The following is a 19,199-nucleotide window of genomic DNA, read 5'->3' on the forward strand; positions in this document are numbered from 1 at the left end:
CTACTAGCCTTTTGCTGGGGCTGTTAACGTGGGAAGAGAGCTCAAGTTTGCGACTCTTCTGCCCCAAACCTGGTGTTTTCGCTGCTCCCCCAGATCTGACACCCCCTCCCCCGATTGTCTGCCTCTGACTCATTCGCTGGTGCTTGTGGAAGCGGAACGGGGCGGGGGGAGCCTTCAAAGTAGCCGCGATTGGTCTCGGTTTGACAAGGCGCCCGTGAGCTTCAGCCCCTGAAAGGGCGGCGGTGCCGGGGGCGGTGGAACGGAGCGGAGCGGGCCGGCGCTGCCAGTCCCCGCAGCGGCGCGCAGGCGGCCCCCGCGCGGCCGCCGCCGGGTGGATCCCGCCGCGCCTTCAGCAACCGGCGCTGCCGGTCCCCGCCGCTTCCAGGAAGCTGAGGGGAACGTGGGCGCTCCGAGGCTGCCGTCCTGAGGAACTGCTGCGGCAATATTGCAATTGCCCTTTACACGGCCAAAAAAAGGGGGAGGAAAAAAAAAAGAAAGGAAAATAAAAAGATGAAGACGCTTAAATATCTCCTGACAAAAGTAAAGAGCAAACCTCAGTTGCAATGGCTGTGCTAAAACTTGATCATGCGGGATTTCAAGCGATAAAGAGGTGCCGGGCTTGTATTTACTGCGGTGGGAACAAGTTGCAGGATGAAATCCAGGCATTAAGGGACCTATTTTCCACTTCGTTGTTTGCAAAGGAATCTACTGAAATGACTTTGAGGATCTTTAAACTGGAACTATGTGGAGGGAGAATGCAGTAAGTATTGCCTTTCTGGCCAGCGCTAATACGCGCCCAGGAGTTGGGAAGGGGCTGGGCGCCCTGGCGCGGCGCAGGGATGCCAGCGCTGCCGGCCCCGCGCTTCCGTGCTTGGCTCGGAGTTTCTAGTCCGCACCGAGGACCAGTTATAGGGAACGCCGGTCGCCTTTGCCTGGCGCGCCGGCGTCCTACATTTAACTGGGGATGCTTGAAGGAGTATATTTACTGGAAATAGTGAATGAAAAATCAAAGCAACCCGAGATTTTCGTGGAGGATCTGCTAGAGCGTGTCTCCCTGGGTTTGTTTAGGATAAATTGAGAATGAATCTGTTCCGTTACAACATCAAAAAGAGCTTTATCCCACACCGATTTAGCTGTTTTCCAGATTATGCTTGTTTTGAACCTGTCAAGAAAACCCCTGGCCTTGATCATGTGAATTAGTTTGCTTCTACCTGCTCTTTCCAGGTTGGATGTCTGTTCCCTTAGAGCTCAAACCCGTGCGTTTCTCTTGGAAGCAAACGCGCAGTTGGGAGCCCAGGATTTTCCTGACCTGGATAGGATGAGGGACGTTTCCCGGACGGCTGCGGGCTCACGGGTGCTGCTGTTAGGAAAGAGCTTAAATTTATTTCGAAGTGAAGCGGGGGGGGGGGGGAGGGAAACTTTTGAGTCTAGCCACTTTATTTCGGTTCACATGCCACATGAGATTAAATTATTTCTAGTTTATTTTCTTTCCCGCTGTCAAATCTTCAACCTGACTAACGGCTTTTCATCGTCTCCTCTTCTCCCCCCACGTTACCCCGTTCCGTCCCCTTCCCCGTGTCCAGCCCCCCTTTGCCTGTCTCCCTGTCCGCCTAGCTGCCCTCCCGGGATGCGATGTCGCCGGCAGGCTGCGGCGGGGATCACGCGTGCGGCCAGCGGCGCGGAGGCCGCCCCTGAGCCCGGGCACCGAGGGGCGCGACATGCCTGCGGCCGCGGCATGCCCTGCACCAGCACCGGCACCACCAGCACCGGCACCACCGGCACCCGCCGCCGCTCCGTCTCCTGAGGCGCAGGGTACGTGGGACGGCGCCCCGCCGCCGCCAGGGGGCGCCATCGCGCCGCGCCGCCGCGGGAGCCGGGGGCGCTCCCGGTGCGGTGCGGCTGGTTACGGGCAGCGAACTGTGCCCGAGGCGGGCAAAGAGGGGTTCTGCGGGTGGTGTTTGCTATTATAATTAGTATTTCTCGGGGTCTGAAGGAAGCTGAAGCGTCTTCGCGTCTGCGGGCATTTAGGTTTGTTTATTTCTACCCCTTTCCGTGCTACCTCTTGTGCTGCAGCGGCGGGAAGCTGGCCCGCAGTGCAATGACTTAGGAAGCACAGTGGCACTGATTTGCAATTAAATGGTCTCTCAAGTGCTCATCTCCTTGTCTGGCCCGAAAGGAGGTGATGATACAGCAAGCCCTTGTCTTGGTGTCTGTTTTGGCAGCAGATGATTCTGATTGATGATGGAGGTAGGGCTGGCAGGATGAGACGGGAGATCTAAAAAATGCCACTCCTAATTGGACAGCCCTGCTAGTGTTTTCTGCGTGGCGCTTTGCAACAAGCTTGGCTTTATGTGGCACAGGGACTCCCTTCTTGCAGCTAGCAGAGAGCCAGTTATGGGGGTGGAAATCCCTCGGGGCACAGAAACAGAGGGAGATCTTGCAGAGTCAGACCTGCTCTCCTTCTTCTCCCTCCTTCAGATAGTTCAGATCACTTCTATGGCTCATTTCTCTCCCCGTCCTACTCTGTCTATATTCAGCCCCCTACAGAGATTCAGTGAAGACATGAAGTAAACCAATGCAGTGATGCTGATTTATGGAACACCCTCCCCTTCAGCACCAGTGACAACTTTGTGTCTGAGATCAGCAGTTCTGAGATACTCAAGTGAATGCTGCGTAAGAGGAGGGAGAAGAATTAAGATAGAATATTGTGCTTCTGAATCTGTTCCAGAAATACAGTAGACTGTGCTTGAGCAGCAGCTGTCTAGGAGAGATCTTCAGAAATAAAACAGCATGGTTCTGGGATGCTGTGAAATGTATGGAATATATGGACTGGGGTTTTCAGCGGACTTCTGGCTCGCTTCTCTCATTTTGAGCTAAAGCACCTCTTCCTGTTAGACTGACTAAACTTTAAATAGACATTCAGGACAAAGGAAGATAGATTTCTGTGTTTTACCTGTTTTAGGACGGCAAGGATGATAATGTCTTTTTTTAATGATGTCAGTCATTTCAGTTTTGTTGGCTGTCCAGGAAGAATTTTAGCAGGTCTTTCCTCTGAACTTATGCTACATGTTTTGCCTTGCTTGCGGGAGACCAGTTGTAACACTGTCATTGGCAAGCCAACTTTTTGAGAGGATGTAAGAGGCTTGAATTGAAACTAAGGTGAAGAATGCATTATAAAAGGCTGCTAAAGTTTGCATTGTGTCCAGAAGTTTTCTGTTTAAAACCTTCATTGGAGATACACAGTATATATTTTTTTCCTCTCTGTTTTTCTCACACAATGTGATCACTTTTGCAGGGGATAAAGCTGGCAAAGATGAGGAAAATTGGCTGTGCTCTCCTGGTACTCCAAGCTCTTCTGGCGCCTCTGGATCTTGTTCATGGAGCGGAGAAAAGTTATCCCATCCTGAACATTGCAGTGATTCTGGGAAGGACCAAGGATATCACGGAGAGAGATATCAGAGCTCTCTGGACCAGGGAAATGTCAGCAGACCTGACTGTTGATGTCAATGTAGTGACCCTTCTGGTGAACCAGACTGACCCTAAAAGCATCATAACACATGTTTGCGACTTGATGTCAGGCACCAAGATCCATGGAGTGGTTTTTGGAGATGATACTGATCAGGAGGCAGTAGCTCAGATTTTGGATTTTATTTCATCTCAGACTTCTATTCCAATTCTTGGAATTCATGGCGGAGCCTCCATGATAATGGCAGATAAGGTAGGAAAATTTATTAAAAGCTTTTGCTAGTCTAATGTACTTCACTGTTGGTCTCTATCATGAATAATCACTACAGGCAGTTCTAAAAGGATGCTTCTAATTGTCTCTCTGTACTTTAAAAAAGAAAAAATATACAGAGCAGTGTCCTTGTTGATCACTCATCAAATATTCTGAAATATTTTGGGATTCATTCCTGAAACTCAACTTTCTGCCCATTGTAAGAGCAGTCCTATTGAAATTTTACTCTCCGGTCCACTGAATGCTGGTCAGTTTGGTAACTTTGCTAGAAAATATGTCATATGGCTGTAAAAACAACCTCAAAATAGTAGGTCCATAAAATGATTGTAGGGATAAGATGTAAAATTATAAGCAGATATTCTGTGGTGCTTATAAGAAATAGCAAGCAATAGACCTGAATGTATTTGAGGACAATAGTAGTAACAGGACAATTGTATCAAGTTGGACTTCTGTGATCCACTACAGTCTATAAATTAAGTAAACTTGAACCACCTTTTGTATTTATTATATTTATTAAATTAGATTTTGCTAACCGGATACTTCTAATTTCCGACTGTAGTTCATGAAAATCCACAATGGAGTTGTCTGAACTCTGGAGATAATGAGAAATTTTTTTGTTGGAAAACATCTCTATATAATCTGTTGTGGGACTGTGGAATGACAAAAGCGACTCATGTACCCAGCTCATGTTCCTTAACATTGTAAAAATTTTTTAAAAATCCTTGCTGTCCTTACAGCATTGATCCTGTAAAGTGATCACTGCTGTTTCTGAAACAGGTGCTTAGCACCGCACAGGACTAAGCTCTCTGGCATGGACTGCTGCTTGGCTCGACAGTCTGAGAGGAGCTCCCACCGTGGTGTAAAAGAGGGTAGCTGAAGAGGGAGTTTCAGTGTGGGAAGTCACTTACTGGTTTCCCAGCACACAAGGCTTTTCAATGCTAATTGCAACTTATTTCCTGATATTTGCGCCCTTTAGGGTTTCTTATTCATTAAATATTGTTATTCCTTACAAGTGGCTTTTCAATAGTACTTGAATAGTAAAGAGCTCTCTGAATCCAACTAAAAATGAAGTGGTCCAGATACGTTATTTCATAACTTGAGTGGTAAAAAGAAGCAGGAAAGATGCAATGATTAATTACAACTGAGGAATCAGCTTTGAATTTTTGAAACTTTAACCTCTGGGAAAGACGTTTTTCATTGGGATAAGAGATCTATCTCTCTTGTTATTCTGAATGGCCTTCCTTTAAAACTTCTGTCATACAAGGGGAGGACAATAAGTGCTGAATTATAGCAGAGATTCTATAACGATGGCTTTGACATCTTGATTTTTTTGGAAAGATCATTACAGTCAATGCTACTGTCTTAAATGTAACTGTAGTGACCAAGTTACAGAGGCAGTTATTTCATGTGCTTTTAAATTACTGTACAGATTTACCCATCTTTATAAAGCTCGCTTTATCTGTATTTAGGAATTTTATTCGATATGTATTTCACTCAACTTTCTATGCCAGTGTAAGAACATTTGAAGATTCCAGCCAGTGCTGAGTGATGAAACACTGGCAAAAATCCTTACGGAATCAACTTCACGCTCGGTTAGCAGATGCAGGATGTTACTGATACAGATCTATTTTTCACTTTTATGTAGGAGTCTCTAGAAAATGAAATAGATTGTATTTTTCTTGTCTCAGTAAGTTAATACTATTTTCATTGCATGTTAACATTGTCATTATTATATCACCGTCTTTGATTTTAGGGGTTATCACAGTTTGCTAGTAAAACATTTTTGTGCTGAAACTTGGCTTCTAAGATTTCCACTTGGGAAATCAAAATTGTTCTTTTGTGCATTAAGACAATCTAACAGAGCTGTCTTCAGTAGCTTGAATTGGCTGAAGGAATTGTTCATGTAACTAGACTTGCCTTAATTTTTACCTTGGCTTTTCCAATGTGCAATGTCTTGCAACTGGGTTTGGAACATCACAGTAATGAGACTCAATTAACCATTCATTTAGGAATTAATTCCTGGGAGTTGAAGGTGAAATTCACATTGCTGTCATAAAGGCAGAGGAGATGAAATCTGAGGGAGAAGGACTGCAAATGTAAAATCTGTTTTCCAAGTTAGTGTCAGGATTTCAGTTGAAACACATGGGTGTTGGCTGAACTGTGAAGTTGATCAGTGTTTAAAGTCTTCTGTTTTGTCTCATACATTGACATGCTGGACATGCAAAAAAGATGTTTGGTCCTGATCCTGCCTGTGGACGTAGTTCTCTGGCACTCTAATAAGGGCATTTCATTTATGTCCTTATTGTGTGGCTCTAACAGATATTTTCTTCCTCTGTGGCATTATGTTGGTACTGTGTTTTAGATTACTTTTACTTCAGAATGAGTGTGTGTGTAGTACCTGCTCCTTTGTAGTCTACCAAGCACAGCTGACACAAAGGCTGCATGATAGTTCAGTGAATTCTGTGCCAGGTGGTTGTTATATGCTGCTTTACATCCTTAACAGTCCTAAACATGAAGTAAACTGAAGGCACAGAAATGAGCAGTCATCTATAATGCTCTATACTGCTAAAGACTGGAATGACTCAGAGTAGATAAGCCTACCATATTCTCTATGGCTCATAAATACTATGTCAATGTGAATCTCACATGAAGAGCAGTGTCTTTAACAAAGAAAAAGTTTCTAGGCTTCTCAATATGAGAGATGCCCACATTTGGATTATGCAGTGATTAATGCAGAACATACAGCTTTTGAAGTACCGAGTCCCTGTGTGAACATCTGCTGTGAACGGTGCGTAGTTTAGACTGCCTCCTCCATTGGCCCAGCTGACTGTACTCAGCTTCAGTTTGGTTAAAGTTTGCCTGCACCAGCTGAGAAGATATGTTGCTTGATATAGACTATGAAAATTGACAGGCATGTGAAGCCAACAAAACTGCAATGTTTCTGGAACCTAGCCGATCTGCCTTCACCTGACATCTGCTGTCAAAACCCTATCAATAAACCAAGGTGACGCTTAAGGATTTATGGTACCTACCTGATCCCAACTGTGCTGTAGAGATACCCTTTGGACAGTGCCACATGCTCTGTCTCCAGCTGACTTTATCACCTGCTGTTGGCAGGAATTCTCCTGCCAATGAACTGCTCCTTGGCTTTGGTCCCCAGTTCTGCCACAAACTTAAAACATATTCAGATGTGGGATAGTCTACTGAAACAAGATGAGAATTGTCTGGGGCATCTGTGCCAACCTCCTGTGCATCAGCCTCCCTCATCCCTTGGAGGATGCTGAAAACAGACTGGTTGTTTATTCATCATCTCTCTGTTGACATTTGAGGGATCTCAAACCAAACATTACTTAGGAACTGTTTCCTGACTTGAGCGTTTGGTTTTAAACTTAGTTATGTTTGTTTCACCACATGCTATCATTACAATGGTAGTATTTGGGATATTTTCTAAAACTGAACATCATGGTTAGTTTTACAACAATAATAAAAGATTTGTTTCCTTCAGGAGTGGGGGAAAAAGCCCCTATGTATTATAAATACATCCAGGAATACTTAGCGTCCTTGAACCATACTACACTTGCATATTGCAAAATTAAGTGTTTCTAACTTCTCATTAGAAATCTTTCTGAAAGGCATAACCTGAAGCATTTTATCGTCATGAAGTACTGACAGTTATAATGCGTAGCCAAACAGCGTTAAAGGTGAGGCTAATTTTCCAGAAGGGGTATTACAAAGCTTCTTGAAACAGCTCTGGAAATGTTATGCAAAATAAATTTTTGCTTTTCAAAAAATAAGTACTATGCATGGTTAAATTATCCTTCTTCATTATTTTTTATGCTGATAATATTAGCAAGAAATACTTTTAATTGTTTAGTATAAAATTCCTTTTGCATTTACCACCACCTTCAGCTTTCCTTTTTTACCCGCATCCTCCTCTAAAATAGTAAACATAGGATCACAGAGCAATGGAAGTTAGAAGGGATCACTGGAGGTTGTCTAACTCAACCTTTGCTCAGTGATGAGCTAACATCAAACTTAGATCAGATCATCCAGTCACGTTTTGAATATCACCATGGATGTAGATACCACAACCTCTCTGGACAATCTGTTCCAGTACTTAACCTTTCTCACCATGCAAATATTTTTGATATTTCTCATTAGAATTTCCCTCTGTACCATGCCCAGGGGCTCTTGTTCTTTTGCTGTGAGTCTCTGAGTCCAGCTCTCTCTCTGAGTAACTGTAGGCTGCAATTATACCTGTCCTTTCCTACCCCTTTTCTGGGGAAAAGAGTTGTCTCAGCCCTTTCTTGCACCTGCTGCACTGCAGTCCTCTAGACTCACTCAGGTATATTGACATCTTGTATGGAGGAACCCAAAACTGGACAGAGGAGTGCAGATGTGGCCTCAGGAGGACCAAAGAGGGGAATAATGCCTCCCCTCAAGCAGCTGGCTGTGCCAGTGCAGCCTGGTTAGGCTTTATCACCGGAAGGGTGCACTGCTGACTCATGTTCAGCTCATCCCCCTGCCTTCTGCAGTGCTGCTGGGATACTTGTTAAGACATCTAACTGTGAATAAATAGTGAGGGAAACTACTTTTTAATCTTGTTTGTCCTTTTGATGGATATTTTTCAGATATTTTACTGAAATACTTGCAGATGTTTGCAGTACCTGTCATTTTTAGCTCATAGCTGGAATTGCTCTGTTTTTTCTCATTCTTGAGATACAAACCCCATACTGTACTTGTGCAAACCAGAACTCTCAGCCCAGCCTGGTAACTATGATCAGAGCACACCCGGACTCCTGGCTCTGGTAATGAAAATTTACACTCCCTTATACGTATACAGCTTTTTACGCTGCTCTTAAGGTTCTTCTACATGTACAACTTCTTTGCCATATGTCCTCATAGTGCAGTGATCATGTAAAAAAAAAAAAGAAAAAGTTCAAAAGCTACACTTCACATTTGCACTATGCATCCGTGTGCTTCGACTCTTATGCTCTAAAAATAAATGTGATGAATGGGGTGCGTGTGTTGAGTTTGTTATAGAATCTTTTCTGGAGCTCATACTTCATGGAATGTGCTCATCAATTTGCATGTCTTCGATATGCGTCATGTAGAATTCTGTCCAGCTCATCTAGTTGGCTCATAAAAGCGCTCCTGTATTTTTTCCAGAAAATCTTAAATTTAAATTTTGTAACTTTTCATTCCTGCCCTTCCTGATAACTGATATTAGCATGTGTATGGCAGTATACTCCTGAGATTGATATTAACTTTGGCTTTGGTTGGTACTGCAAAAGACTGGAAGATTAAACCATAGTTTAATAATTGCTTTAGTGCAGAAATACCTGTATTCATGTAATTGGTGTTTCAGGTCTAGATATAGTAGCTTGCACTATTCCATTGCACGCAATACTTCCAGCTTCTGCCTCTTTTAAAGAAGCAGTTGAATTTGATTTTCTTTCCTTCTAGCTGTACTAATGCTGCTATGGGAAGCATAACTTTCAGATATTCTCATTTTTATTTTTATTTGCAAATCTGTGTTTAATTGACCATATCCATAAAAGTCAATCTATATGTGTTTTTTTAAAAATAAAGTTGTGTTGCACATCCATAAGGATTTTTTAGAACTAGGCTCCTAATCTGTGGTCGTACCTTTTATGCACACATGCATATAATCACTGTTATTAAATGGTTAAAAACATGCTTGAAATCTGTCTTACTGAGGTGAATGGAGCGGTTACAATATCTTCAACAGGAGCCAGTGCTCTGGGAGCGTGAGGTGGTTATGATACAGGATGCTGGCTTACATTACTATTCTTGTACTGTCATTGCTCTGAGAAAGTAAAGCTTTAACAGCGTCCGCTGCTTTGAGCTGTGTCTCAGAACTCGGAAGAGCATTATATTAATGACGTGAGCCTTGCTTTATTGCGCACTCTCTCTCCCACTCTCTCTTTTCTAAAGGATTTTCCTAGCTATTTCTAGAGGGGATTTTATTATTCCTCATTCTCTTGTCCACACAAAAGTTTCCCTCATAATTTAGCAAAGGAAAGCATGGAGGGTTTTCTGGAATACCATGAGAGTAGACTTGAACTGTCACTTCTGTGGAGTTGAAGGGTGGGATATTTGCTTTAATTTTCCTAAGGAGAAGGAACGTAATTTGTGAAGAGATTGGGAATTTCCGTAACTAATAAGCAGACTGTAGGAAATAGAAATTGTTTAGAGTTTACTTGATTTTTTGATGCAGCTGAGGTGCGGGCAAGTTCCTGGTTTTTTTAGCTTGCTTGTGTTGACACAGTTGAAGGTGAGCCCACGGTGCAGGGTGGGGGTCCTATAAGCCGTTCTTATTTAGGAGAGAGGGGTGTTTGGTTTCCCTTGGATCCAATCATTTGCAGTAAGAGCAATATATTTTAATCTCAAATGTAGTTTTCTTTCTCTTCAAACTGTCTGTTCTTACAGTTCTTGAAAATAGAAATCCATAAGTGTCTTTGTTTTGAGCAACAACATTTTAAAACTGCTAGTAAGTCACTGTTGTAGACTGTCCATGCAATCGCTCCAAACTATTGCCTGCCTATAGGTAATTGTAACACAGCAGACTCCTGAGCTGTAAAAGTAGGACACCAGGCCTTCAGTGTAGTTTTCTGCTTGCAGACATTCCTAGTGGCATCTTTGGAATTCTTTTCCCAAGGACATTCTCAAATATAAAATCCAAAATTATTTCCTTTAAGCTACAAAATAATAGTAGAGTACTATAAAGCACAATAGACATTTCTGGCAATCAGAATAGATTCAGAGAACATAACTGAAAATATTAATCCTAATAATTATGCAAGAAGGGCCTTGATATCATGTGAAACACATTTTTCGTGTTTCATCTATTAATTATTTTTGAGAGGATGCTTAGATTTTTGAATAGGCAGTTTAATAGTGTATTTTATTTGTCACTTATTTGAACTAACAATTTAATTTGAAGAATTTCTTTATAATTTTTTCAGACTTGCTTGGAAGATCTGCTGGGGCAGATCTGCATAGTGATGGTATAAAGAGCTTTGTATAGATGAAGAGAGAAACTTTGCAGTCTACAACTGTTTTTATTTGTTAGAAATCTGTGGTCATCTGGGCCAGCTTTGCATGTACTCTCTTCTCCCCCTCTCTCCCCCTCCCTCTTCCTCCTCTGCCTACCCTCTTTCCTGAAGCTATGAAGTTGTGTGGATTTTACTGAGGGAGCCCAGCCTGGATTGTCTCCACACCATCTGTCACCATATTGTTTAAATCCTTGAGATATTTTCTTCTGTGCTTCACTAAAATAAATAAATAAAACTGTAGCAGCATCATTGGCTATTTATATTAGATTTATACTTAATGTCCTTAGGAGAAAATCCCTGTGCTTGCAGTTGAGGTGCATAAGCTAGATGCATAGTTTGTAAAAATGGAAATAGTTTAATTCTCTTAGTGCAGAGCTCCAGTTATGCTGCATGTCCACCCTCTCCCCAAGGGCCCCTCTGTCTTCTCAAGATGGAGACCTAGGGGGGGGTCTCATGGCCCCTGAGAGGCAGCGCTGCTCGTGGATCATGCTTGGGTCTCCCCACTGTGTCTAGGAAAAGGTTTTGTGCTCTTGTGTAAATGTATAGCAGCTAGCAAGCATTTCTTTTTGAATATTCGCACTCAGAGAAGCTGTGCTAGAAGGCCCATGGTGATCATGTATCTTCCTCTATCCTGAGACTTGATATATGGGGTCAGGGAAAAGTTGAGACTCACAGGCTCTGTGTGAAACCAGAACTGAAGATAAGCTTGGTTAGAACAGGAATATTTCGAAAGAGAAATTAAATTTAAGTGTCTGGAAGAAATGTAGTATAAAAGCTGAACAACCAACAGGAAAACTAGCTTGTTTCCTGACGTGCAAACATGATATTCCAAATTGCAGATGGAGGTTATTTGGTGTCCAGCAGTTAATTCTGTCTCACCTTTCCCAACAGCAATTTCCCCTATACTTTACATACATGTGAAGCTTAAGTGATCAAAAAGCCTGAGTGTTTGGAGGAAGGAGGTCCCACGAATACAAGTTGTCTCTTATTTAAGGAAGAGCAAAATTCCTTGGAGAAAGGTCTGTGCCTTTGGGACTTGGGCACGAGGGGTTCATTGCTGCCTACTGGGGTGGGCTGAGGAGGTGGGCTGATCAGACTTTCTGATTGATTTAAACCTCTTGAAAATGCAACAGTTTCTTGCCAAAATTTATGCCTAAGGTTTCATTTGAATACGGACTCTTTAAGTATCACACACAGATTAAAGATATCATTCCTAAGTGTATCTATCTAGACAGTTTGTGTAACACATTGCTGTTCCCCTCATCTCCTCAACAGCCACAGAGACTGAACTAAAACTGACCTAGGACGTCCAGCAACACACCCGAGGTCATAAACTGGTCCTAAACTTCTAGAGTGTGGGCAACAGGGAAACATCTCTATTTGATTGTATGTTTATAGAACAGAGAATGCCTAGCAAGATTAGCCTGTATTTGGACAGGGGCAAATTCAAAGCAAAAGTGCAGTCCCTTTTGGCTCTAATACACTAAAAAGCACATTGGAGGGCTGTGGATGAGACGTGATTAAAACACTAATATTCTGCATGCAACTCCAAAATTACTTCCGTTTCTTTCGGAAGTCATCTTTCATTTCTTATTTTTAGGCATGATCAGGTCTGAGAAAGCCAGGTCTATTTTTTTCGGTATACTTGCAGGTTTTTCTCCCTGCTTTCTCCCAGATTCTCTTGCTGAAGGTGGAAAGGAAGGGTGAGAGAATAAAAGGTGGTCATCTTCATGTCTTTAATATTTTTCTTCAAGTCCATTGATTTACCTACTCCTCAGGATGGAGCCTACAACTAATAGTGGTTTGGTGTGTGGAATTGTCTGACAGTAGTGTAATTTCCCAGTAGGATCACATACACCTATCTTTGAGTCACCTGAACAAAGTAGGTATTTTCAGATTGAGACCGTACACCTTTCAACTTTAAGATTTATGTATCCCTTAATCTAGGTTTTGAGTCAGCTCTCCCGGGGAGGTGGTTCATTGCCAGATGAATCTTCAGTCAGTGTTTTAGGCTTCCTATCTCCATCACAGGTTTGGGAAAGTAATTTCCTTTTAGGCTTTTAATGAAGATAGGCTGGACTGTTTCCTTGTCACGAGTTACCTGTTACAGCATGACTGAGAACACCAATGCTGGTCTTGCTCAACAGCCTCTGCTGAGTGTGCGTAACTGTTTTCAGCCTGCCTTTTGTGCACATCAGAGCAAAATATTTCTATGAACATCTTTCATTCAAGGGATTGCTGGGTGGGAAGCTGCTTATCTTTTCCTTTTGTTTCCTTTTCTTGATAGTGGGGTCTCTTTTTTTTTTAAACGTCCTAACTTTGGATTCAAGATTTCTGTCTATAATTTTGATGATACAAAGTTTTGTCTGTTTGTGCTGACCAGCTTGCCTCTCCACATGACTAGAATTAACAATAGGACTGCTTTGTTTTCACTACATTGATTTTGTGTCTAGTGGAAACGCACTGCATATGTAGAACCACTATGAAAGAGGAAAGAGCAGGGATTTTATAGCCACTGTCCAGCTCAACACAATTTACAATACAATTAGGAATGACAGTTATAATTGAATAAACAGAAAATAGAATTAAGGTAATCTGTTCTAAGTGCATGACATTCCTGTAATGAGTTGCTTTTAGGAGTTACAGAAACATATAATTACCAGACAAATTACATGTTATTTTTTTTGTGTGAGAGGCTAATTAAGAGTTCTGGGTAAATTGTGTTGGCAGAGGCATCAGAGCTGTATGAAGTACCTAATTGTGACAAGATAAGCTGTGAATTCATCGTAAGAAAACAGATGCAGAAACTCTGGAAAGTCTCTGTACTCTAGTCAAGTGCCATTTAGGATGGTCATGTTTATTTTCAATAGTCATGTTATCTTTGTAGTAAATAAGCTAACTTTGTCCTTCGTTTCATTTTTATCTGTTTGCCATCCCCTCCTCTCCTTTCTCTGCCTGCATTTTAACTATTGGTATCTGCAAAAAGGCTGAGGTTTGCAGTTTTTAAATCTGGTTTCTAGTGAAAGATGTTGTGGATGACTCCAATGCTTAGCGTGCAAAATGTTAAGCTCTACCACTTACATAACTATGTAACAGGAAACTGGTACAGAAGTTGCAGAAAGAAACATTTTCTTCCTTCGCTTGCTCTTATTCTGCATTTGTCTTACCTAGTTCATTCTGTATAAAATCTCATTGCACCAAACAGCTGCTTCCAAACACCCTCCTGTTATGCTGCCTTCATCTGCATCCCATCTATTTGCTATTCTACTTTATACTTGGCTGTCACTCTAGTGATAGAGTTAAGATGGGGTTGGGTTTTTTTCCCCTGTATTGCCTTAGTTCACTTCTAGCAGAAGCGAGGTTGGCTAGGAGAGATTATACCACTCTGCTTAAAATTATGTGTCCCTTAATGTTAGGAGTACTGGGACTCTTTCAGTGTACACAGAGCACAGATGATAATTGTTCTAAAATAAGATTAATTGGAGCAACTAAAAATTTGAAAAGAACAAAGTAAAAACTGTTACAACTTTAAGGCAAGCCTGTTTATATCTAAAAAGCAGAAAATAGAGAAATGATGAAAAACTAAACCAGGTCAGCTAGGGTAATATTGGTGGAGAGCTGAGGTGGTGATAAGCCAGCAGCAGAAATTGCTGATGAAAGCTATCTATTTGTGAACAAAGAAGTATGAGAAACCCAAAAGTATTCAAAGCTCTGAACAGTTTCCATCTTAGTATCTCTTCAGGGTTCCTGGGCTTGGGATTTTTGGCAATTCTTCTCCTGTCCTAAGTGATTCCTTCTGCATTCACTGTGACCAGCTTTACACACTCAGGTAGGGGGACATTTGCTTTTCCTTGTACAATGTAGGGGGTCTGGGCTGTAGTTAGGCATCTGGAAATTGATATACTAGAGTCTGCATGTTTCTCTTCTAATGTCATTTAAAATTTTCCTACTGCTTTTGTTTTTTTCTTTATTATAGCCTCTGGGACAGGGTCAGTCTATAGGCTTTCCTAAATACACAACCCTCCCTTTATTTTGCTGTGCACTTGGCTGGCTACTGTGTCCAGCACTGATGTCCTTCTATATAAACACCCATTTCTATAGAAAATGGGAAGAATTTTTAATAATTCTCTGGTAGTAATATATGTACTTTTTTCTGTGTATGTATGTTCACTATGTTCAGGTCCTTTGTTGGGGGTGCCTACTACCTTGGATTTTTAGGAACTGACATTTGAAAATATATTTATGATTCCCTTTTATAATTGATTTTCAATTCAATGAATCTGAATTTCAGATCTCCCATTAGGGGCTTCAGAATACCTGGGGACAGGACAGACTGACAGTTAAAATATATCAAAATAAATTGCTTTCCACACTTAGCTGGTTCGCTGATTCTGCAGTCTCCCCTGTATGTGAATGAGTTTTGCTCTTGCTTTAAAATATTATTCTGAGACTTATGTTTCAGGCACTTATAACTGGCACTTATAGCTTAAATTGTAGTTATGTGCACAGAACAAAGTTCTGGATCATGAATAACATAAATGCTGATGTTGTCTAAATAACTGGTTGTATCATGAGGTTGAAAATGAGCAATGTCTTCAGAGAATAGAGTATAGGAAACTGTCAGACAAGGATAGTTTTGGCTCTTTGCAAGGTAAGCTCACTTGTGGAAGGAAAAATAAAAGTTTCCATTGTTATAACTACCCCCTCCCCCCTCAGGTTGGCTAAAGTCAACAAAAGATCTTCATAGCTGATTCCAGATATACTCATCCTGTCATTTTTCCACTCTTAACAATTTTAAAAGTGGTGTCACATGCTTTCTTCTAAACCTTTTCCAGGATACAGGCTTTGGGCTAGAATCTTTTTCACTTTCCTGTTGTTGTTCTTTACTATCCATTACCATTTTATACCATGAGAGTTACTGGAATATTTCCAATGGTCAGTGAATAAGTGAAATGACACTAAAAGCTGACTTATAACCGGTGTAAATAATAAAAAATCTTCACACTTAAAATATCCTGAACAGTTGCTCAGTAGCTTCTCACTATATAAAAATATTTTCAGATTCCCAATTCCTCATAAAAACACATCCCATGGTCTCTGAATTAAAATTTAAATGAACATGTGGGAAGTTTATGTGGGAGCCAGCTGTCACCTGCAGTATGTGTGCCTTTAATGGTCATCGAAAGCCTTAACAATCTTTTTTGTGTGCTTGCTTGAGTTGTTTTCTTTCTGTTCGTTTCCTTGTATGAGATGACTCTTGGCTTAAGAAGAGCTGTTTTGTGATTTACCTGTTTCGCAGTACGAGGCGGAGATCTTAAAATAGTGAGTTTTTTCATCCAATAATAAAATGTAACGGTCCAGCTCAGTAATCCTTATTCCAATGTAAATTCTATTGACTTATTAAGCTGCGGTGGACACTGCCTGAAAGCAGTGGAAAACTTAAGCCAAAATAAGAATGAATTTTGCTCATTTCTCACCCTCTACTGCTTTTTTTTACTGTCTGATAAGTAAGTTATAGGCATGCAAAACCTCAGTTTTAAATAACGGGAATCAATTCTCTGGGTCAGCAAAGGCATTTCTAAATGCCAAGGAGCATACTTCTGCTAGGAAAAGATAGCATCCAGGTCATGTACGCATCCAACATGGAATGCAAAAATCCTGCTTGTGGGATCCTGGCTGCTGCACGATTGATTTCATTCTGAAGTAAAGGACTAGGAGCAAGTGCAAAGTAAGGAAATACTTTAAATATTTAGTCCTTTAATGCCTACTTAAATGCTTTTCCTGAAGGCTTGAATCCTGCAATGTAAAGAGAAGATGGAGGGGGTTTTGCCTTTCTAATAAGGGGCTTAGTATGTTTATATAAAAGGCATAAAGATGCAGACATAGCCTCTTAATATCTGAGGTGGAAAGTCCGAGCAACACATTAGACTTAAGGCATATTCTGCTTACAAGAGCCATCTCTAGCTAAAGGAATGATTCGGTACGTTAAGGGCTGTAATGGTACTTGGGGTGCTCTCTTTCAAATTACTGGACTGTTGGTGAAATATCTTTCTGACATGCTACCTGGTTTTACTTAAGTTAAACCTGATATTCTATTTAACGTTCATTTTTGGTAATTAGATTTTTGTCTTACTAAGTCACTTTAAGGGTTCATTTCCATGTTTGACCCAGTTTAAAACTTTGTTATTAAAACAGTTTTTCTGATTCAGCTCAGATGGTGATATATTTTCCTTCTTAACAAGCATTCTAGTGTTGTATTAAAAAAAAAACAACCATAACACAATCATTCTCCCTCCCTTAGCTTCTTTTAAAATCAAGTATGTACAATAAGTCTGACTCCCTGTTGAGCTGGTTTAATCATTTGTTTTTCCATCTGCAGAGAGCCAGTTCCCAAAGTAACTTCAAAGAGCCTTGCCTCAGTAAAAGCTTCCAGCTTTGGAGCAACAAAGATTACAGAAATACGCTTATGCAATAGCTTGAAACCTCTGGCTATCTTGGCATGGAGGCTACAGCTGAGTACTTGCCTCTCTTATTCTATTACTCTGGACCTTAAATGTTTGTAACTGAAAGTTTGACTGTCGTTTTGCTCTTGCTTCCCACAGTAACTGTGCGCAGTGTGATATGTTACGCAAGTGCGCAGACATGACGTTTGTAGGCTCAAAGGGAGCACTGCCTTTCTGGGTCTTGAAGTGATCTCGTGTAACTTCATCAAGAAAACAACCATAAACTTCAGGCTAGACATAAATTGTCTATAGAGAAGCCTGGAGACTTGCAGCAGCAAATATAGAGTATTTGTTATATTTGAGATTTAATCTAGCCTGATTTGTGCAGCCTTTAATCAAATGACGAAGAAGCTTCAAGTGAAATGGCTCCTGGGAGAGTGGTATCTTCCCTTCTTCATTTCTAAAATTTTCTGTGTTGACATGTGTAATCTCTCAGTTTGCTAAAAAGAAAAACAATCCCCTGCCCAATACAGATAAATAGATACAAGATAAATATTTTATATGTAATGGGTATGTCATGTTTTTGAGTACAGTAACAAATATAAAGTAGTTAAAATTGCCACTAGGGTGTTTGTGAGAATCTGCTTTATAAAATTGCAATATGAGTAATTGTCTTTATTTCTGTGGTCTTTCTAACTGGATGCTGTGCCTTATTCACGGCATTCCAGTCCAGCAGCTGTCACCATCATTTTGGAGAAATGCTGATTTTTTTTTTTCTTTTTTGACAAAACTCCTATCTGAAAATCAGTGTGTCTGGGATTTGTCCCAAATTAATTTCCTGTGGTGAGAAGGGCTATGAGTTTGGTCTCAGTACAATGACTCTTCTGGATTATAATATCTGTCAGTAGAAATGCACTATTTTGATTTTAACTGAAGCTATTTCAGATCTTAATTTTTGGCTTAATAGAATCCTTACCACAAGCAAATCTAATTCTGATATACTATTTCAGTTGCACAGACTTTCATTTCTGACTAAGGATTGGAAGGCTTAACCCAGATTTTAGCAGCTCTCTCCATGACCGGGTGGATAGGATTTAAAAACTCTGTGCTGCTCATTGTGCCTGTTTATTCCAGTTTCTGAATATTAGTTATGTCTGTTGACTGGGACTGGAAATTTTCTGAGAATGAGTACAGCTATAAAGGACAGCATATTGAATTCACTGGATTGCATTTTATTTCAATTAAAAAAACCTCAAACACACTTTGCCTGGCAGGGTGTTCCTGTATTTTTTTCTGTTAGTGTTGCTATTAGGAATAGAGACAATTTCACTCCACTGTGCAGGAAATAGAGGAACTTCTGGAATATTGTCTGCAATTAGTCTCCTACATTCTAAAAAGCCCTGGCTAATCTCGGAATTGGTTTAGAAATTAGTTATTTGAGTGACTGGGGAATGGAGAGTCTCCCCTGTAGGAGATGAGGTGAGTTGGTTTTGCTTAATTTAGTAAAAATGAGCCTGGGAGGGGAATATGGTAGCTAGATATAGGATGAAGAAAAGCTGATTAAACAACATAAAATGAATTATAGGAGGACTGAAACTAAGGTGGGCATCATTTGGGTGGGAAACTGGAAGTAGTGAAAAGTAGTGTCATGGTTTAACCCCAGCCAGCAACTAGGATAATGCAGCTGCTTGCTCACTCTTCCCCTCAGCCCCCACAAGTAGGGCAGGGAGAAGAGGGAGAAAAAGAGAGGAAGTAACTCGTCATTTGAGATAAACACAGTTTAATAGAACAATAATGAAAAAGGAAAATAACAATAATAATAATGGTAAAAGAATATGCAAAATAAAGTGATACAACACAAGTCACTCCCACCACCTGATGATCAGTTGCCCGGCCTGTCCTGAGCAGCGACTGCAAATTCCTGTCCCCCCCCAGCCAACC

General features: G+C 41.0%; 1 protein-coding gene across 3 annotated transcripts in view; it reads left to right on the top strand.

Moving 5' to 3' along the window:
• The first annotated feature begins 247 nt into the window (after nt 1–247).
• The window catches only part of GRIN2A (glutamate ionotropic receptor NMDA type subunit 2A), a 187,773-nt gene continuing 168,821 nt past the window's right edge, over nt 248–19,199 (top strand). For all 3 annotated transcript variants that reach the window (XM_074596894.1, XM_074596895.1, XM_074596893.1), the window contains exons 1-3: nt 248–760; nt 1,584–1,812; nt 3,296–3,718. In XM_074596894.1, the coding sequence (XP_074452995.1) occupies nt 3,314–3,718 (405 nt within the window). In that variant the 5' untranslated portion in view covers nt 248–760; nt 1,584–1,812; nt 3,296–3,313. The remainder of the gene's footprint in view (nt 761–1,583; nt 1,813–3,295; nt 3,719–19,199) is intronic.

The sequence above is a fragment of the Larus michahellis genome, chromosome 8, assembly GCF_964199755.1.
Source record: "Larus michahellis chromosome 8, bLarMic1.1, whole genome shotgun sequence".
NCBI classification, from domain to species: Eukaryota; Metazoa; Chordata; class Aves; order Charadriiformes; family Laridae; genus Larus; species Larus michahellis.